Genomic DNA, 20,887 nt, shown 5'->3' on the forward strand with positions numbered 1-20,887 from the left:
CGGGATGTTGTTCACATCAATTACAGCAGTGTGCATCCTTCATGAAAATTCTTCTCTCCTGTAGTCTTTCCAAAGCTGCTGCCCTCCAGAGCTGTTGGGAACACAGTACTCATCACCACAGCCAGTATCATTTGGAAATTATAGAATTTGTAGTCCTACATGCTTACAGAGCATGGCAAGGTCCATAAGCAGCAGCCATGTTAGTATGTGTCATTGCGTATAACAAAATCAAAACAAAAATAAGAAAGTTTGGCACATTAGATCGAGACATTTATATCCGTATGAGGTTTTCTGGATTACCATCTACATCCCCAGCACACAAAACGTGGTCTACTTTATAGATGTATTTACATAGATTTTGGTACATTGTCGGTAACAAGAAGGTATAAGAAATATCTGGGATTAAAACCCCCCACACACACACACACATACACCTGAAATCAACTACAAAATACTAATTTCAATCTTTATTTTTTTTTGTTCTGAAGAAAACGTAATTTCTTTTTATCTTCCAGATGATTTGAAAAGAATAAAAACCAGTACAGACACAGGAGAAATAAAATATCTGATTCTGCATATGCTTGCCAACTTGAAAAGTAAATATGATTTCAGACATTATGACTTACAACAAATCAAATTTTCATACAGAAAGCAAACTTTTGCTTCTGCAACAAATTAGGTACCTCTTAAAAGAATTCAACCTTTTCAAAAATCAATTGGCATTCACAATCTTACATTACAGTTTGCAGTAATGTACTCATTTAGATGGTACCATTCATTATAGTAGTAGAAAGGGGTATTCATAAAGTGATGGTCCATTTAAATAGTAAAATATTCAAATATTATTAACAATGAAAAAGGAAAAAAAGAGAAGGGTCCAAAAGCATACCATAAAATTATTTTTTGTTAACACCGATGGAAAAGATTTAAAGATAAAGTGTGGGGTGGTTAAATATTTGAACTTAGAGACCTCCCTTTATGAGATGGCATATTCTAAAATGTGACAGACCATCCCATCTGTATTTGGGGCTCTCTTGCTCAGTCTCCTGAGTAGGATAGTGGATGTTGGCTCAAAAGTCCTGCCTCAAAAGATACTACTTAGGATATAATGGTTGCCAGATCAGAAAATTTTGATCCCCAAAGTTAGGTTCATTGTGCCTTTTGCAGGCAACATTTTAATAGCCACCTCTGTCATGTATGGATGTTATTAAATACTACAGTATTAATAAACACTAAATATCTGTATTGCTTTACTAATACTTACACTGTATTAATAAATACTGTCATACTTCTCAGTTGAGGGACATGTAATATAATCAAATGACTGGTTTCACTGATATGATACACTTATCTGAAAATACATGCAGTTATCATTCTTGCTAATTTCAATGCAGAAACAATCCAAAGGAAGTAAACTGAATTCAGTACATTTTAAACGGTGGCTCAAAAGGAACTGAATTTAAATTGCTTAATATATATTAGTGCTAGCAGACAGTATAAATATCATGCTTACACTTACATGGCAGGGGTCCTAACAAGCAACAAAGAAATGATTTTGCCTCTTACTTCCATGTTTAATACAAGGAAAATCAAGCCATTAAAATATGTGTATCCCAGGAACAATACACTGTACCACCAGTGACCATTCTTTATGTATAAACATTCACAAAATAAAACGGTAAACCTGTCCTGAGCATACTGTGATTGTAGCTGTAAAGACATACGGCCTTAAGAAAATTATTTGTAGCATGATACTGTGATATACAAATAAAAGTTAGGCAAAATACATACAAAAGAAAAATTAAATTAGAGAAAATTAGAAAGGAAGTAGTAAGATGTAATGGAAGGAAAAGAGGTAACCATAGTTTTAAATAATGGAGAAAACAGATTCCTAATTTTAAAAACATTATTTTACTAAACTATGGATTTTAATCAAGGGGTTATCCAGGAATCTATGGTAATCGCCTATTATATTCATTAGGATAATCTGAGACAACTCTTTCATTGCAAGCAATTAGGCAGACTTCCTATTCTTACAACGAAGATTGAATATCACCTCTCTGGGGCTATTTTTTATTGCATTCATTTTGGAAATGCAGCTTTTATTTCTGCTGCTTTACCTCAAGCACACATCCCTTGAAGTGGTAAGCAAATTGAAATGTTCAAAGCCCTTTGCAGACTTGAATAGAGAAACACCATTAAGCAAGAGCCTGCTACTATGAGTTTTCCCCTCAAATCTAATGACACATAGAATGAAACCTGTTGCCATATTTTACCCCACTGCCAAAGGGTGATGATGTCATAATCAGCTGTGATTTTTTGGGGGGGGGGAATTAAGATTTTCCAATTTCTTTCCCTTTGCTCCTGGCGTCTTAGAATCTCATTCATCCTCAGGAGGACATGAATGCTGTGGGATAGGAGGGAGGAGTCTTTAATTAACAAAAATCACTGTTGCTGGAAAATTCATCACAGAGCAGCAATCTTTGGCAATAAAAACTTCCCCCTCCTTCCTGAAAATCAAAGGGATTCCATTATATCCTCAGGAGTTTAGAGAATAAGTCTGAAGTGTTTAATTTAGAAAACATTGCAACTGTTGATGTTAGCTACTGTATATGGATCTTAAGTTACAGTAACTGTGTAAAGGGCTCTTGTTATAAAGTATATCCAGGAAAGCTGTTCCAGTGAATGTGAATAAATACTGTAGATGAAATCTTACACTTCATAGAAGTCACTCTGTGGCACCAAAGTTTCAGTTGAAACTTTTCCAGACAGAATGGCTTACCCTAGCACCTGAGGGATTTATTTTAAGAAAAATTAATCCTGACATACATCATGCCCCATTTGGTTTTATAAAATGTTTGTTAGACATATGCTACTTTGGCTGCTGTACCATTCTGAATGCACTTCTCTTGCTTGATGTCAGAGGCTAACTAGGGTTCGGTTAGGGTTAGGACTTCAATGGGACACCACCAGGTCATTTCAATGTCAACCCAGGGCTAAGAAAGAATTGTGCCAGAGACCCTGTAAGAACCACTGTAGGTCAGAGCTGACCAGACTGAATAATGGACTGACTCAGTTTAAAGCCTAAGCTCCTTTTAAGAAAACTAATGTAAAATTTAGAGTTGGAATACAAAGGGGAATGTCCTACATGTACTCTTAAAACCTGAGCCACTCCTTTATTCCAGACTACTCCATGTCCCCTGAAAACTGCTCCACTGTTTAAACCCCCCCTCCCCAGCACTACCTCTACTGCAGCACAAGGGGCTGTTGTCCAACCTTGGTTTTCAAACATTTGGAAGGTCAGATTACAGGACTCAGCAGTTGAAGTCTAGGCCATAAAATAACGCCTGGCAAATCAGGGGAAGGAAAGTGGTGTACGTGTCTGGGACAATGAGTAAAAACTGCCAAACTTAGAAGGAAATGGCCTGCCCACAGGATTCTGAGCCTTCAACCTGAAAATTTACTCATTTCCTCATAGTCATAAAAAGAAGACTACATACAACCAATGGAGTGGATCAGCTAACAGTACTGTTTCAGCAGCAGAGGTAGGAGCTGGTCCAGTGCTAGCTTTTGAAGACTGGACGACCTTAGAAATTTTGTTTCCAGAAAGTCCATCGGCTAACAAAATACAGTACTAGCAATAAGAAAAATTATCTCAAGACCCAAAACCCGAGAATCCTAGCTAAAATGGAAACAGAAAAATGGGCTTACTTGTAAAACAGGAAATATTTATAATTTGGTGACATGTGAAAGTGCTTGGGTGTACATGGCATTCTTTGGGTTCTCACAAATTTATTTACATTTCAAATAGGCCCTGTTCCACAGGACCAAGCTTTTAATAATGCAATTTAAATACATACACATAAAACCATTTAACAGACTAAATATCTCTATAAGCAAAATGCACAGTCTCCCCAACTTTCAAGTTTGTGAAGCATATACAGAGATTTTTCACCAGTCATAGGGGAGGCATATAACAAGTGTTCATTGCAGACAACTTCACACATTGAATATCCTTCTCCAGATTTAAAATGCTAAGCCCTTTAACTTTACAAAAAATAAGGTGTTAGATTTTATTCAGTTACTAAAGAAAACTATATATAATTACTGAAATTCTTCCTTAAATATATCTTTCTTTAAAAAAAAAAAATACTCTGGCTTAGTACAGTATCCTGTTTACAAAAACAAGACAAAACAAAAAGACCCATGCAAATATCCAAATGAGTCTTCTGAGTAAAATAGTGTCTGCCTTTGAAACTGAAATCTTAGGGTGTCAGAAAACAGAACAGCACACGAATATGCAGAATTCTTCAGGGATTGCCCTGAACATGTCAATATATTCAAACATGAAAGTTCATTTGATGCTATGAACACATCACAACGATGTATTCCTCATTTATAAATCATTTTTAAAAATGAACTGGCACATTAGGTAGAAAGTATTCTCTTCTCCATAAAAATAGGCTAACTTGAAATTTGTTGATAATATACCTTACTGAAATTTTTTGCTTTAAAACAAACTTTCCTTTGAAAAAGAAACCTTTCAATTGCAACCTTTATTTATAAAGTAACTTTGTTATAAAACTTACCAGTTTAAGAAATTTTGTTGTAAAAATCACCTTGTCTTACACAGAATTATCAAATAGCAGGCACTAATTATTATTAATTTAGAGGAAAACAATGTTCCAACAGTCAGTGATGAAGAATACAGTATACACATTCAACATTGCAAACGCCTGATAGAAAGATCTGTTCCCAGAGACTGTTTTCCAAAGTCAACAATCCGATTGGTTCCTAAAAGTAGATGTTAATGGAACATGTATCATATTAAGTTATATACATAGCAATATATGTTCTTGTGTATAGCTATAAAAAAACAATTCTGCATTAAATATATTTTAAATAAACTCACTTATTTTAAATAAACCAATGCAAACAAATACGTGTATCAGTGATTTTGTGAAGTAGCATATTCCCAAAAGTTTGGTTTAAAAATACTTTCAGAACTCTATTGCGAGATGACATAACTAGCTTTTTTAAAAGAGAAACTGACACAGGTTGTATTTTTATGTGAAAAACTGCTCAATTTCACTGCTTGATTTCAGTGACAGTCTAAGGTTAGAAATATTGCTTATGTGTGGCATTTTAAATTAATGGTTCTTCATGGCCTAGAAAACAGTTAATCAACTCCCACCTCCCAAAAAAGGGGAAAAAAAAGAAAATATTATAGAAAAGACATTTCTCTTTTCAGCACTGATCTAACTCTGGAAAAATGGTCTTTGGCTGATGCTCTTATTGACATCAGAAGAGACCTGAAGTGGGTGAGGAGGGAGGCCAAGAAATATTTTTTCAAGTTTTGCACTTTTGTCTAGAACATACAGTACACCCTGCATATATTTGGTGAGAAATGAGACTAACCCTGTTCTGCTGAATGCATGCCCAGGAATGTGTACAGTGGATTACATCCTTTAAATTGCTAGGGTATTGTAATATATTTGGTGGTCATCAATTACTTAAAATACACTTTCCCTTTAATTTCCACCAGTTTGGTTGCTGATTTAGACCCAAAGATTCTACCGTATGAACTGTGTGAAGTGAGTGTATTCCACCTGCCAACACCTAAAAAACTGACCCCAACTGTCCAGGGAGACTGGAGGGCTGCCAGTGGTAGAGGATTGGTGATTTCCCCACTCCCCATAGGCAGCAATGACTCCCATCCATACATCAGGGTTTCATGTCCCAGGTCATTTTTGAGTGGCTTGTAATGGAGGCCTTGTCAGCCATCTAGGCAAACTGCATCCTATTAACAAGGCTGATGCAGTCCGGAAAGACAGTGCATTATACCTACTAAGGTAAAATAAGAAACAAATTAAGTTCTATACTTCCCTGCTATAACAAAAATGTATGGAAGTCTATCAAACAAGGTCTTTAGTGCTTTCAACAACCAAATATACATCTTCTGTAATTTTTATATAATAGAACAGTGCAATATGCAGCATGCCCACAGAATAGAAACCCAAACAGTCTGTAGTTATCTTAGCTTATTGGTACACTGTGGACCTCTGGCGCATCAAAAAGATGTCTGGGAGATAAAACCTCATAGCATCCAGTTTTGCATAATTTGGGCAATCATCACTTCACGGTGCGAAGGAGACTCTTTTCTCCTGTCAATTCCCATTTCTTTACTTTGGAAGAAGCCCTTGCAGTAGTTTTCTGCCTCTTTTCGGAAATGCCTATGATGCCTGTAGTGTTCAAAAATGTCCTCTTGGGCTTCCTTGCCACCTTTAGTTTTTTAGTATCCGCTTTTTCTTTCTTAAGGTGCTTTCCAACAGTAGTTTTCATTGCTTGGTGCTTGGGAATGGATGAACGAGAGGGTTTTCGGCTACAAGTAGAAATTGTCCTCCTCCCCCCCTCCTTCTGATGAGCTGTAGTCCTGCATGGCTGTACCTGTACCTTATTACCTCTCCTAATACAATTATGCCTGACAAAGGCGGGTGCAGATGCTTTTTTGGAAAACCCTGATTCTCGATTACTGCCTTTTTTTCTCTGCCATCCTCTCTTTGGATTATCTCTTCCCAAACACTCAGCTACATGTGACTTCAAAGGAGACGGGACTTGCGTAATATTAAATGGTGTTAATCGGAAATCGTCTTCCTGCTGTAACTCCTGAGGATTTGATGATGAGAGGACTAAATGATTATAGGATTTCTCTGAAGTGCTACATACTAGACATTCAGGCCTACCTAGAGAAACAGAGGATCCTTCTGTATTATGACTTGAATTCATATCATTCTCTTTAACTGGGTGCAACATGGAAGATGGAGATGAACTGTGTTGGTCTGTCGAACTGAAAGGCTTTGGTGTCATGAATTCATACTCTGCACTAGCTTGTTTCTTGCTGTTTGCATCAAGGCTGAGACTCCTGAATAGTTGGCGAACGTGTGGAGGCTTCCTGGCCTTTTCTCCAACCAAACTTTTCGGAGGTGTTTTTAAGATTCGATTAGTCAATGGGTCATAGTATTTAATACAACTTTGTTTGTATTTGTACCTTATAGAATCTTTACTATCTGCGGAATGGCAGCTTCTTCTGACTTTAGGGAAGTCTTCAGCTTTGCTCTTAAACGGCTTTATCTCTGGACAAGAAAGAACATAGACTACTGTTTGAGGCTGCACAGGGCTCATAATTTTGGTATAGGATTCAGGAAGCTTGAGGGCACACAGCCTAGTTTTCATGGCGGGTGTCTTCTCACTGTCTGGCCAGACGAAATTAGCTTTCTGATCAGGTGGCTCCGTGTTCTTTCTAATGATTTTTGGTTTCACTACTGGGTAGTGCACCAAACTGGTCTGTGTGCCATGGCTAACTTTGACTACTTGGCATCTTGATGCAAGGCGCCAATTCCTTTTTTTAGGTCTTCTCAATGTTTCTGGAATGTGTTGTGTTTCTGAGATTGCAGAAGAGATGCTGAAGTCACTACTTAACCCTTCAGTAAATTCTGGAAGCCCTTTTGCTGACATAGCCTTTTTCTTGTTACTTGCAACTGGATTGACCCTCTCTTCCTCTTTCATTTTTTTCTTGCTTAGCCTTTTCCTTGCACAGTTAGCCAAGGATTCAGTATCAAAGTGACACCGGAAGCGCCCTTCTCTGAAATCCCGCACAAGCACTTCAATTTTCATATCATCTTCTTGCATGATTTGGGACCATGTTTTACCTACAAAGGAAGGAGGCACATGGGGCAGAGCTGGAAGAACTGGTTCCTCATTATGAGCTGAGACATCCTTTTCTGTTTCTGGTGTCTGCTGTACTACATCATTTCTAAGAATGGAACTGAGCTGGGTGCCATAGTTCTCATCTTTTAGAGTCACTTGAGCCTCTTTAAGAAGTTCTACACTTTTAATAGTTGCCTTAGATAGGAATGCTCCTGACTGAACAGCTGCATCACAGTCAAAACTTATGTCTGAGCCATGCACACTACTATGGTCTAAAAGCGACAAAATATTTATAGAGGAATTAGTATCATCATCTCTGCAAAGGAAGTCTTTGGGGGGAGTTTCATAGCAATATTTCAGAATGACCTCTTCAATTATTTCATCGATAGAAGTTGCAGCACTTCTACCCATTTTACTTTCTTTTTTGCCTGTTAACTGGGAAGATGCCTGAAAAGCCAGGGAACTGCTGGTACTCACAGGGTTGCTGGTATTCCTGAGACAGAAGTCAGAAATCTGAGTTTCATCCTGAGGTTGTAAGCCATCTTCTTTCCAATAAAGCTGACCTGAGATTACAGAGTTGCCTTGATTGCAGGCAGGACCCTTGCATGAAAGTGGAATAGTTCTGGAGTGGTCTGACTGCAAAAGAGGGCTCAAATGTGGATTTATCAATCCATCCTGATTGCATATGCCATGCTTATTTTGCTCACACTGGTTACTAGAAACAGAATCTGGTATTATTGAATGCTTAGTATTTTTTGTAAATATATGAGGAGTCAATGGTAAGTGACTAACAGGTAATGGACAGGGTAAAAGGTTCACAGCTGCATTTGGGGCTTTATGACTCCTTGTTTCAGTAACAGCACTTTCCACTGGAACAGGATTTTTTGTACTGCAAGAGATATTTATATATTTTTTGGAAGTTCCTAGAATGGGTTCTTTCCCGCTTTCTAGTCTCTGGGTAGGTGTCACTGGCACAAAAGTGTTTTTCAGTTCCTCATGTGATCGCTGGGAAATGAGGCAGCCTGACTCAGCAGTGAATCCACTGTTGGTGCTTGGCTCTTCCCCTCGGCTTACAGTTCCTTCTTTCTCTGTCAGGTCCAGTGAAAGAAATGCCTCATCCCTTGGAAGCCGAAAGCTGGCAAATGGCATGTCATCATAAGTTGGTCTGGGGGAAAGGGGAAAAATTCACATAAATATTGTAAAAAATGCCAGAAGGGTGGCCACGTTAGTCTAGTCTATTGCAGCAAAACTAACAAAGGCTAACAAGTTTTATCTAGCATAAATTTTGCAGATTGCAGTTCATATAAGATACATCTAAAGAAACAGGATACAGTCCCTAAAAGCTTATGCCAAGTAAAATATGTTATTCTTACATGCCACAAGAGCAGCAAGAGATTGGTTTTGCTGCCATAAATATTGTAAATGCACTTTAACACTAAATCAGGATGTACAATTAAGGAATCGAGAGCCAAACAAGTTACAGTACCTAACTGAAAAGAGATATATTAGAACAGTAAGTAGAACACAGAGAACAGAATAGTACTATAGCTGCAAGCCAAGCAGACCACCAAAAAGGACCCTTTAAATTACTCTATGACTTATAGGTTACCATTTCAGTTTTCACAGATAATAAGGTTTTGATTTAACCGTTGAATGTTAACTGTGTAACAGTGGGGGAAGTGAAGAAAGCTTTGAAATTCTGCTGCATAGGAGAGACTGCAGCACTATTTCCAAAACCACTCCTAGTGCCAAGAATGTCTACCACAGTGATTAACATTCTTCTGAGCTACACTGGGGAAGGATCTTTGAGGACAGGATAAATAAAAGAACTTGAGCTTTCTTTCTGACAGCCTTAGCTACAGCAGCCCTACTTGTTGCAAGAAAGCTTCATGCAGCTAAACAGCTGCTAGTGATAACCAGAGAATACACAGGAGATGGAAAGCACAAGTGTCTTGTGTTTTATAACACATCTTCTGTTTTATGACATTAAGTCACTGGACCCTGATACAGTGTATTTTTCAGATCCAAGCCCTTGATAAACCATATCATTGTTTAGCTTTTATTGAGACCCCAAAGAGTGTTCTATCTGTTCTGGTGGCACCCTGAAATCTAAAAATTGATGCACTGCCTTTTCAAAACGGAAAACCTGAGCAACATGAAACTGTAGTCTTCAGAAATACCCTTCCTAACATCAATATAGCACGCAACATAAAAGCATAATGGATAAAATACGAAGTCATAAAACCCCTTTATACCAGCTTTCATAAATAATACATCAGGTACCAGAGGAAAATACTATTTTTGTCTGAACTCATTAGAATGACCTACTCCCCAGCTCGTGGCTGCCACATGTGAGTGATGTGATTATGGCTAACCCAGAATAGATGTTTATTCCACTCTAGGAGCTGATTATAAAGAAGTATCAATAGTAACCTCACAGTGAATGCCCAGGTGGGATTCTGCTCTTGACAGGCTTGGAAAGTCAAAATAGAAGGAGGAAGAAACACTGAATGGTACCTGTTGAACTATTATCTCACTGAAGCACAGGATTACTTTTTATTTGAGCTCAGCACCATGTTAGCCTCCAGAGCAGGCATGTGTAACGGATCTCCTACCACACTGAACAGCAGCCGATGAGGCACATTTTGTGCCGGGCCCTGGGCAGCTGTGGCAAGGTGAAGCAGAATAAGACTCAGTAGTAGAGATGGGGGTATTTGTATACGAATATCCGCACACAGGTGGCATTGAGGGTCCAGCCCCATGGGGCCAGACAGTCCACTCACTGATCCGCCGCAGATGTGGATGGTGCGATTCTACGAATGGCTCCACAGTGCACGATCTCCTTGCCACTCCTGGCAGGAGGCGGGAGGACAAGCCTCGCTGCAAAGTCGAAGAGTAGATCGCACACTGTGAAGCCATTCATAGAATCGCGCCATCCACGTCCACAGTGGGTCAGTGAGTGGACTGTCCAGCCCCATGGGGGCTGGACCCTCGTTAACACCACCTGTGTGGGGATATTCGTATTTATATATGAATACTCCCATCTCTACTCAGCAGGCAATACTGTACTGGATTTTTGGCTTTAGAAAATGGAAAGATGGCATAACATCACTTTCTCTGCCCCCCCCCCCAGCTCAGCTACGAGGCACCCAGGGAAGCTCTAAGGGAGGCCTCCCCAACACAGCTATCTCTGGTCCTTCAATGCTGGTTCCAGCTAGCACTTACCTTCTGCTCCCTCATCACTACCATCTTCTGATAAACAAGGGAACGGGTCTGGAATGGCATTCATGCCTTTGCCCTGGGTCCACCTCACCCTATTTTCTGTGTAAAACCGAGGGACAGGCTCATTTGCTTGCAGGGTTGTGCTAGCCAAACAGGCCGCAAAGTGCACAGAGTTATTCTAGATCAATGGTTCCCAACTTTGGGTCACCGGATGTTCTTGGACTAAAATCCCAGAAGCCTTCACCACCAGCTGTACTAGTCAGGATTTTTGGGAGTTGTAAGCCAAGAACACCTGGCAACCCTAGGTTGGGAACCACTGTTCTAGATGGTACGGCAATGTAAAGAATTAAGCCAAACAGAACAGATACCTGAAGTAAACTACCAGAAAACTGGTTATATCCATCATTCTAGAAAATTTAGGATATGCAAAAGGAAGGCCTATTTGTTATCTGTAATACAAGTACTATCTTGATTTCAAATGCCTTTGATGAATGTGTTAAATATACAAGCAGTTACTCTTAGCACATTAACAAAGGCAAGGGAAGAACATAGGCTGATTGATTCCTATCAATTTTTGAATTACTGGTTTAAATCAGTGACTCATTGACTACTGATTCAAATGGTGAGTTCGACACCAAGAAACTCCGTTTAAATGATTTACTTAGATAAGGTGTCCCACTGAGAGTTATCCACATAGTTCTTATGCAACCTGATTCTTAAAACTTGTTAATTCATTCAGTATAGCATTTTTCTGAACAGTCTTGTGTGGGCATTTCCCAGGGGATGTATCATTTTTGAAAGATACACAACCCAATCTTTTGTGTATCTTTACATAAGCACATACTGTTGGAACACTGTGCACACTTCCATCAGGGGTTACTCTGGCTAAATATCTCCTTAACATTTCTTTTATACTGCTGGGGTATTTGTATTTATATCTCAGACCCAGATGGCTGGGAAGTCCAGTCCCACCTCCCCAAACCGATCCATCCAGTTATGGGTTGCCACGTTGTGCATGGGGCCAGCATTCTGCTTGTTGCACCAATTCCAAACTTAGCCTGGCTGGTACCTCTCTGCTTCCCTGTGCTGCTTGCCACTAGGCAGCTGAGCAGGGAGGCTCTTCTTTCCACCTCCTGGATGGAGTGACGAGCAACGCAGGGAGGTGGAGATGTGGCAGCCGGGCTATGTCTAGGATTGGTGCAAAAAGCAGGATGCCAGCCCCACATGGTGACCTGTAACAGGACAGGTAGGTTCGGGAACGTGTGACTGGGCTTCCTGCTCACCTGGGTCCAAGATATTTGTATTTGCACATGAATACAAATATCCTATCTCTATGTTCTTTCTCATATACGTATTGGATGGCATATATCTACTACCAATGCCTGAATAGTATTTGTTGTTGTTTAGTCGTTGTGTCTGACTCTTCGTGACCTCATGGACCAGAGCACGCCAGGCCCTCCTGTCTTCTACTGTCTCCTGGAATTGGGTCAAATTCATGTTGGTAGCTTCGGTGATACTGTCCATCCATCTCGTCCTCTGTCGTCCCCTTCTCCTCTTGCCCTCACACTTTCCCAACATCAGGGTCTTTTCCAGAAAGTCTTCTCTTCTCATCAGATGGTCAAAGTATTGGAGCCTCAGCTTCAGGATCTGGCCTTCCAGTGAGCGCTCAGGGTTGATTTCCTTCAAAATGGATAGGTTTGTTCTCCTTGCAGTCCAGGGGACTCTCAAGAGTCTCCTCCAGCACCACAATTCAAAAGCATCAATTCTTCAGCGGTCAGCCTTCTTTATGCTCCAGGTCTCACTTCCATACATCACTAGTGGAAAAACCATAGCTTTGATGATGCAGACCTTTGTCAGCAAGTTGATGTCTCTATTTTTTAAGATGCTGTTGAGATTTGTCGTCACTTTCCTCCCAAGAATCAGGCGCCTTTTAATTTCGTGGCTGCTGCCACCATCTGCAGTGATCATGGAGTCCAAAAAAGTAAAATCTGTCACTGCCTCCATATTTTCCCCTTCTATTTGCCACGAGGTGATGGGACCAATGGCCATGATCTTAGTTTTTTTTTTTTTTTTTTTTTTTTGATGTTGAGATTCAAACCATTTTTGGCCCTCTCCTCTTTCACCCTCATTAAGAGATTCTTTAATTCCTCCTCACTTTCTGACATCAGAGTGGTATCATCTGCATATCTGAGGTTGTTGATATTTCTTCTGGCAGTCTTAATTCCAGCTTGGGATTCATTCTGTCCAGCCTTTCGCATGATGTATTCTGCATATAAGTTAAATAAGCAGGGAGACAATATACAGCCTTGTCGTACTCCTTTCCCAATTTTGAACCAATCAATTGCTCCATATCCAGTTCTAACTGTTGCTTCCTGTCCCACATACAAATTTCTCAGGAGACAGATAAGGTGCTCAGGCAGTCCCATTTCTTTAAGAACTTGCCATAGTTTGCTGTGGTCCACACAGTCAAAGGCTTTTGCATAGTCAATGAAGCAGAAGTAGATGTTTTTCTGGAACTCTCTGGCTTTTTTCATAATCCAGTGCATGTTAGCAATTTGGTCTCTAGTTCCTCTGCCCCTTCGAAATCCAGCTTGTACTTCTGGGAGTTCTCAGTCCACATACTGCTGAAGCCTGTCTTGGAGGATTTTGAGCATAACCTTGCTAGCATGTGAAATGAGTGCAATTGTACGGTAGACATAGTAATACCTGGTCATAACAACTCAACTATCAATAAAATATGGTTGATTATCAATGCAAAAAGAAATTATTCTTGGCCTAAATGAACCAAGCAAACTGTTTGATTATGGTGTCTTTCTATTATTTTCTGGTCCTTAAACACATTTATTCATCAAGGATATTTTACTGTATAAAACTTTTCTTTTTACTTACACTTTGTTAACTGAAATATGACACTGTTCCAAAGCACAGTGGTCAGTGACTCTAAAGTTGAAGTTAGACAGGCTATAGCTGGAATCTATTGCTGTTCACAATAGGTTTGCATACCTTGCTGCACCTAACTTTGGCTAACTGATGAGGTGACGTGACACATCTCAGTTAGGAAATCAGGCATACAGTATAATCATGCACATGATTGAGACATGTTCTGACATCTCATGAATTAGCAGTAGCAAGTTATGCAAACCTTACATGAACACTAGTAGGATCTTAACCAAAGTATCTTATGCTCTTATCTCTTATGAAACAAAAATTAAGTACTGTAGTCACTTTTCTTCATTCTTCATACTACGACCTTGTAAGGACATTGAAATGTAGGCATGAATGGACTTCAATGGCCATTTTTACATCCCCACACTAGCCCAAGATGAAACAAGAAGTGACCAGTCACCTTTTTCTAATTTTATTTTAGTTCTAAACATTTCCAGTTTTTAAGAGCTGGTGTCAGAATCTTATTGATTATTTATGTCAGCATATGTGCAATGGCATAAACTGCATTGGCAAATGGCCCGTCATTAATGACCTGTTGCTTATATTTCTCAGTGAGCACCAAGTCACACAACTAGCACATGACAAGGAATAGAGTGAAGGCTTCATGATCTAGGACAGGCTGAGCTTGGTCTATCATAGGCCATAAAGCCTTCAAGCCTAAGCTTTGTTCAAGTGAGCACAATTTAGGTGTGGGTCTGAAAGGTGGAACTCCCAATATGCAGAATTCTGGTATTTTGAGCCATCTCCCTCCAAGCTGCCCCCAATGAATGGCACATCCCCAGAAACGACATTAACTAGCAGCAATTTGCTGCTACAATTTATAATATTTTTCTTATGCTAGCCCAAATAATAGGATACTGGCCATGGTTTGGTTGGTTGTGGGTTTCTTTGGGGGGGGATTAGTTGGGAGCAATACCTTCTTTTACAAGGGAACTGCACTTCCAAGTAGTGTAATCTCCCTGCTTTTTGTAAAAATATTTTAAAAAAAGAATTGAGTACAAACATATTTTTCTTTGGGGAGCATACAAACAACAGATTGGTGGAGCACAGGGCTCTCATCACTTTCCAAATGGATATTAACTGAATATGTGCATTAAAATTCTACCAATATGCAAAAAAATTACCTGACATTAGTAATTCAGGATTTGCATAGATTTTATTTATTTATTTGATCTTTATACCACCCATCTAGCTACCAAAGCCACTCTGGGCGGTTTACAAATACCATCATTACAAAACAACTATATAAATAACCAATTAACAACTAAAACAAAGTGCAACACTAATAAAAATAAAAAATTAAAACAATAAAGGCATGGTGAAGGGTTGAATGTATAGTTATTAAAAGCTGCACTGTACTAAGATGTTCCAGAGTCCGGAAAGGCCGGCCTAAACAGCCATGTTTTTAGTAATCTTTTGAAAGTTCCTAGTGAAGGGCTCAGGAGAATTTTGGATGGGAGACTATTCCAAAGTTGCAGAGCGACTGCCAAGAAGGTCCGATTTCTGGTCATCGTTTTATAGGCCTCTCTTGGGGTTGAAACTCTCAACCACCCAGCCTGAGATGATCTTATAGGACAGGCAGATCTAGTTGGAAGGAGGCATTTTGCTAGATACTGAGGTCCTAAACCCTTTAGGGCCTTATAGATTAACACCATCACCTTAAAGCTGGCACAGAAACGGACAGGTAACCAGTGCAGGGCAGCCAGAGTAGGGAAAATGTGTTGACGTCTCCTTACCCCACTCAATAATCCAGCCGCCAAGTTCTGGATCTGCTGAAGTCTCTGTAGCAGCCCCATGGATAGCCTACATAGAAAGCATTACAATAGTCTAATCTAGAGACTACCAATGCTTGAACCAGCATGGGGAGGGACCTGGTGTCAAGGTAGGGATGTAGCTGGGCAATCCGCTTAGATGAAAATAGGCGGAACAGACCACATATGCTATCTGAGATTCCACTGATAGTGCTGGGTCCAGGAGTATACCCAAGCTGCGAACCTCATCCTTTGCAGGAAGAGTGCCCCCCCCCCAAAAGAGAGGGAAGCTCCCAGACTGCAGACACTAGGGGCTCCCACCCGCAGGATTTCCGTCTTGTCCAGGCTCAGCCTCAGTCTATTGTCCCTCATCCACCTCAGCACGGCGTCCAGGCAGCGCTCAAGCGACGGGACAGCATCCGCTGCAGAAGGATGGAAGGAGAGATAGAGCTGGGTGTCATCCACATATTGGTGGCATTGGTGAGATGATCAACCTGTGGGACTCCACAATTGAGAGTTCACGGAGCAGACAGCATCTCCCCAAGCTGTACTCTCTGGGGATGGTCTTCTACAAAGGACCAGAGCCAGACCAAGGCCAGGCCTCCAATCCCCAACTCAGAGAGCCTCCCCAGGAGGATACCGTGGTTGATGGTATCAAAGGCCACTGACAGGCCGAGGAGGACCAACAAGAATGTTTTGTCCTTATCTGTCTCCCTCAAAAGGTCATCTTGCAGGGCAACCAATGCCATCTACGTGCCATGACATGGCTTGAACCCGGACTGGAATGGATCGAGGGCACTGGTTTCCTCCAGAAGTGCCTGAAGCTTGTCAGTCACTACTCTCTACACTAGCTTGCTGATAAAAGGAATGTTGGTGATGGGTCTATTGTTGTTAATACTGTCCGCCGCCAAGTTGGGCTTTTTACGAGTTGGCCTAAATAAGCCTCTCCTTCAGGGCAAGGGGGACCCGACCCTCAAGGAGAGACCCATTAATAATAGCTGTAGCCACTGCATTGTTAAATGGTCTGGCCACTTTGAAGAGCCAGGCCAGGCTAGGCTCTAAGGAAGATGTGGTGGCCCTACAGCGATCAAGCACTCTGTCGACCTCAACTGAGGCATACCATCCATCCACCAGAACTTCACCAGGAATGCCAACTAAATCAGCTGGTATCCCCCACATTGCATCTTAGAAACCAACGGATCAAACAGGGTAGACCATCTTAATAGGTCCCAGCTCCCCACTGGGGGGGGGTGCCTCTGAGAGATGGTGGTTTGACGATGAAAGATGGACTGACACCAAGCCAGTCAGGCTCAGATTACTCTCTCCCTGTCCAGTTGAGAACATCAGGTCTGATGTGTGACCCGTCACATGGGTGGGACCACTGACAAATTGGGACATGTCCAAGAAAGCCATGGTTTCCAAGAACTCAAGAGCTGGACCTGTGGCCCCAATCTCAGCATGGATGTTGAAATTCCCCAGGACAAGGAGCCTGGGGGACTTTAATGCCACCACCGAGACGAAGCCAATCAGCTCCAGAAAGGAGAGTGCTAGATCATGGGGAACATGGTAGACTAGTACCATCCCAAATCCATCCCTGGCCCCCACCGACACATGACAAGCCTCTAGGCCTGGGATTGTCAAGGCAGAGAGCCTAACAACCTCCAAGATGTTTTTATAAATAGTGGCAACTCCCCTTGCAGTCTACCTTGGTGTTGGATGGAATATCTGGGTGGGCAAATTAATGAGAAGGCTATACAACCCTCTGCACCCACCCAGATCTGGGTGATACAGGCCAGATCCGCTGCTTCCTCCAAGATCAGGTCTAGAATAAGTTGGGCTTTATTCAAGGCAGATCTGCCATTTAACCACATCAAGGATAGAGTGGAATTTTGGCTCAGTGAGTTACTTCGAGTCTGGCTACTGGCAACAGAGCTAGAACAAGGCACAGCCTTCGATCATATGTCCCCTGTTCTTCTAGGTTTAACTGCTACAGTGCCAATGCTGTACCTTCCTCTGCCCATAATTACTTGTATATTACTTATTTCACCTTTACTGGGTGACAGGACTTCAATCTCCAATTTATAAAATAATGTGTAAGATAAAATGCAAAGTGACAGCTAAACAATAATAAAATTGAGCAACTGTTACACAATTTTATGTAGTCTAGAGATATACAAAAGATTAATTAATAATAATGGGGCAACATGTGTTTATCTCGTACTCTGCACTTCCTGAACTAATACACAAACAGAAACAGAATTGCTTGTTGTACATTTTTCGGGCCGTTTGACCGTGTTCTGGAGGTTTTTCTTCCTAACATTTCGTCAGTCTCTGTGGCCAGCATCTTCAGAGGACAGGAGTTAGAACTCTTGTCTGTGTTCTCGTGTAGTGTGTGGGATTGTTGAGCATTTGTAGCTATGGGATCAAGGTTTTTGTTCTTTTCAGTAGATTGGGTATTTCCTGTGATCAGGGTGTTTTTTGTTATTGGTGTTTTGTTGTGATGGGGGGGGGAGATTATCTGTTACTGTGATTGATGGGTGTTATTGGCTTTTGTGTGCAGTGATCACCAGTCCTTGTGGCTGGGTAGAGTTCACTGACCTTCTTGCAGGCTGTATTGTTCAGTGCTGGGAGCCAGGCTTTGTTGATTTTTAGACTTTCTTCTTTTCTGTTGAAGCTCTGCTGGTGTTTGTGTATTTCAATGGCTTCCCTGAAGCCATTGAGCAAGAATTCTAGCTCCTGTCCTCTGAAGATGCTGGCTACAGAGACTGGCGAAATGTTAGGAAGAACAACTTCCAGAACATAACCAAACAGCCCGAAAAACCCACAACAACCATTGGATTCTAGCCATGAAAGCCTTCAAGAATACACAGCAATAGAATTATCCTTCACTTTCTGTACCTCTCTAAATTGCTCAATAAAAATGTGTACACAAACACACATTTAGGCAAAATTGCACACAAAGGGGAATATATTAGGGAAAACTACTTGGAAAATGTGTATATTAAAGGAATACTGCAAATGTTCACATGTAGAAAAAAAACATGTTTAAGACTACTCATGCAGAGTTGGCACAAGTTTATACTTTTAAAAATGACAGTGCTACTGACAAAAAAGGAAACAGACAAGTTCACTCACTCTTATTAATCAATTAAACAGAAAGCTCCCATAGACTGCTTTCCTACATCTCTATTAAACCTATGTGTGCACCTTAGCTCAGAATTTCAACATATACTTTTAGAACATTGGCTACAGATGATATGAAGACAATACCAAAATGAAAAAAAGATGCAAGCTATATCACACTACACAATTTAATCAGATGGGCCATGTTTACACTAAGATGGTCTACAATGAATAGATATTATAAAACACTCACATAAGCCACCAAACCCAATTTTCTACCTGTTGTCTTGGTATCTGTAGGGATGATGCTGCAAAACATCTTGCAAGAAGCGTTCCATAAGACTAGTTGTACCCATACGGTTCCTGCAGTAAGTGGCAAAATGTCTGTGCTGGGAACTGTAGACATGCTGAAGAAGGGAAGAAAAAGTGCTTCATAGTAAACAGTTGCTCAAACTTAATCACTGATTTTATTAGAATACACATCATTCAGGACAGCTGCCAAAACAGGAAGATGAATGAGAAGATGAAGGGAAAATTAATTAGAAGATGAATTTGAAAGATGTTAGTGGTACACACATCTGATGATTTTCTCTTTTTCTTCATTTCCTTTCCCAACCAAGGTAACGAACAGGGATGGCTGACCTTTTCACTGAAGTGGGGACATTGGCCACTATGTCACCTTTTGGGGGCTTTCTGCATTATTTGTGGCCAGATACCACCAAGGCATCCTCCCATGCCCTACAGCCCTCTGAGAATGGGAAGCAAGTTGTCACACAAGGCTCTTTCACAGGAAGAGGTTACTTTCCTTGCAGTTCTGCCAATTGCTATACTTTGGGTAGCACAGGGAAGTAATGCTTTTTCCTGAGGCCATATCTCACTTTTATACCTACTATATTCCAATGTTCCCAAAGTATACTGCAAGTATGCTGGAGTTGTATGAAGAAAATCCTAAGTAATGTGCTTCTCACAAGCCATAATTCTCCAGCTCTTATTCAATGGCTCCAACACATAGGGTCTCCTTGTCTATTGGTTCTATTAGCCACATATGCCACCTCTTCTCATAGCTGCAGTGGACAGGTGTGCAGCTTCTCTCAACAATTTAGCTTGAGGACTTCTACACTTAATATTCACATTGTGATTCTGTTCTTTTATCTGAACCACAATTTCCACTCATTATAATATGCCTGACAATTCTGCCAGTTGTGTTATAGACATGAAACAGTACTCAAGAAACAACCCCTTCCTATTCTTTATTTTCACGTTTTCAGAAACATCCTAGTGGATTAGAATCTGATCAAATTTCAACACATAATGGAAACTGATATTCCCATAATGAGAGAGAAAATTCTGCCCTTACTCTCATACCTGTTCAAGATTATTGTAGTGCACATGGCAGCAACTGCAATAGCCTTGCCTGCTCTGCATAACCGGAAGCCCAGACAGCTCTGGTCCTTGTATGCTCAAACTGAAAAACAGAAATGTTGATTCATTCACCTGTTTTCAGAGGAGGGAAAAACTTATGAGACTTGCAAGCTATTGTACCCAAATATTAAAACGGATCCTATTAAAGAATACTCAAAACAAAATTCACTGACATTTATCCAAAAAGGAATGAAGTCGCAATCACTACATAATTATGCAGGCTATAAATCTCAAATAAATGCCAGAAGCCTATAGGATATTTACACAGAAGCAAGAAGAGACAAAGAAATTGACAGGGTTAATTCAGAAGATGCCAGGCACTTATTGCTTGCATGCCTGGCTATGATTCTGACTGTGTACCTGGTGTTTCATCAACTAGCAACAATTAGGTATTGCAACTTCTCCAATTCCTTTTATTTGTGTGTAAACATCCAACAGGACTTTGGCCAATAACAAGGAGTCAAAAGATTTCCTTTAGCAAGACCCTACAAAAGTTTTGGCCAGGCCCATCACCAGAGAGAAAGGCAAAGAAGAGAACAGGAAGTCCACTGCCAAATGAAATAGTATATCACAATCATTTACTGTGTAAACAGCTAACCTATTTCAGAGCAAAATGCTCTTTTATGAGATCAAAGTATAAGACGCATCCAATAGAAAATATAGGATAATGAAATATATAAAAATAAAACAGTCACTAAAATAAAAACAAAACAAGA

At 40.5% G+C, this 20,887-nt stretch overlaps 1 protein-coding gene across 8 annotated transcripts in view; it reads right to left on the reverse strand.

Moving 5' to 3' along the window:
- Positions 1–454: 454 nt before the first annotated feature.
- Positions 455–20,887, reverse strand: part of ZDBF2 (zinc finger DBF-type containing 2) — a 29,308-nt gene continuing 8,875 nt past the window's right edge. For 2 of the 8 annotated variants that reach the window (XR_013538174.1, XR_013538173.1), the window contains exons 4-7: positions 20,115–20,214; positions 19,029–19,156; positions 15,948–16,048; positions 8,124–8,872 (exon numbers count right to left, since the gene is read on the reverse strand). Coding sequence is in view for 6 of the 8 variants with exons in the window: in XM_020780742.3 (XP_020636401.3) it covers positions 6,133–8,872; positions 19,029–19,156; positions 20,115–20,214 (2,968 nt within the window). In the remaining 2 variants the exon portion in view is untranslated. Of the gene's footprint in view, positions 8,873–12,228; positions 13,196–15,012; positions 15,679–15,947; positions 16,049–19,002; positions 19,157–20,114; positions 20,215–20,887 lie in introns of those variants that run through there. The other 6 variants (XM_020780742.3, XM_020780741.3, XM_078379566.1 and 3 more) reach the window with 5 other exon arrangements.

Source organism: Pogona vitticeps, chromosome 1, assembly GCF_051106095.1.
Source record: "Pogona vitticeps strain Pit_001003342236 chromosome 1, PviZW2.1, whole genome shotgun sequence".
NCBI classification, from domain to species: domain Eukaryota; kingdom Metazoa; phylum Chordata; class Lepidosauria; order Squamata; family Agamidae; genus Pogona; species Pogona vitticeps.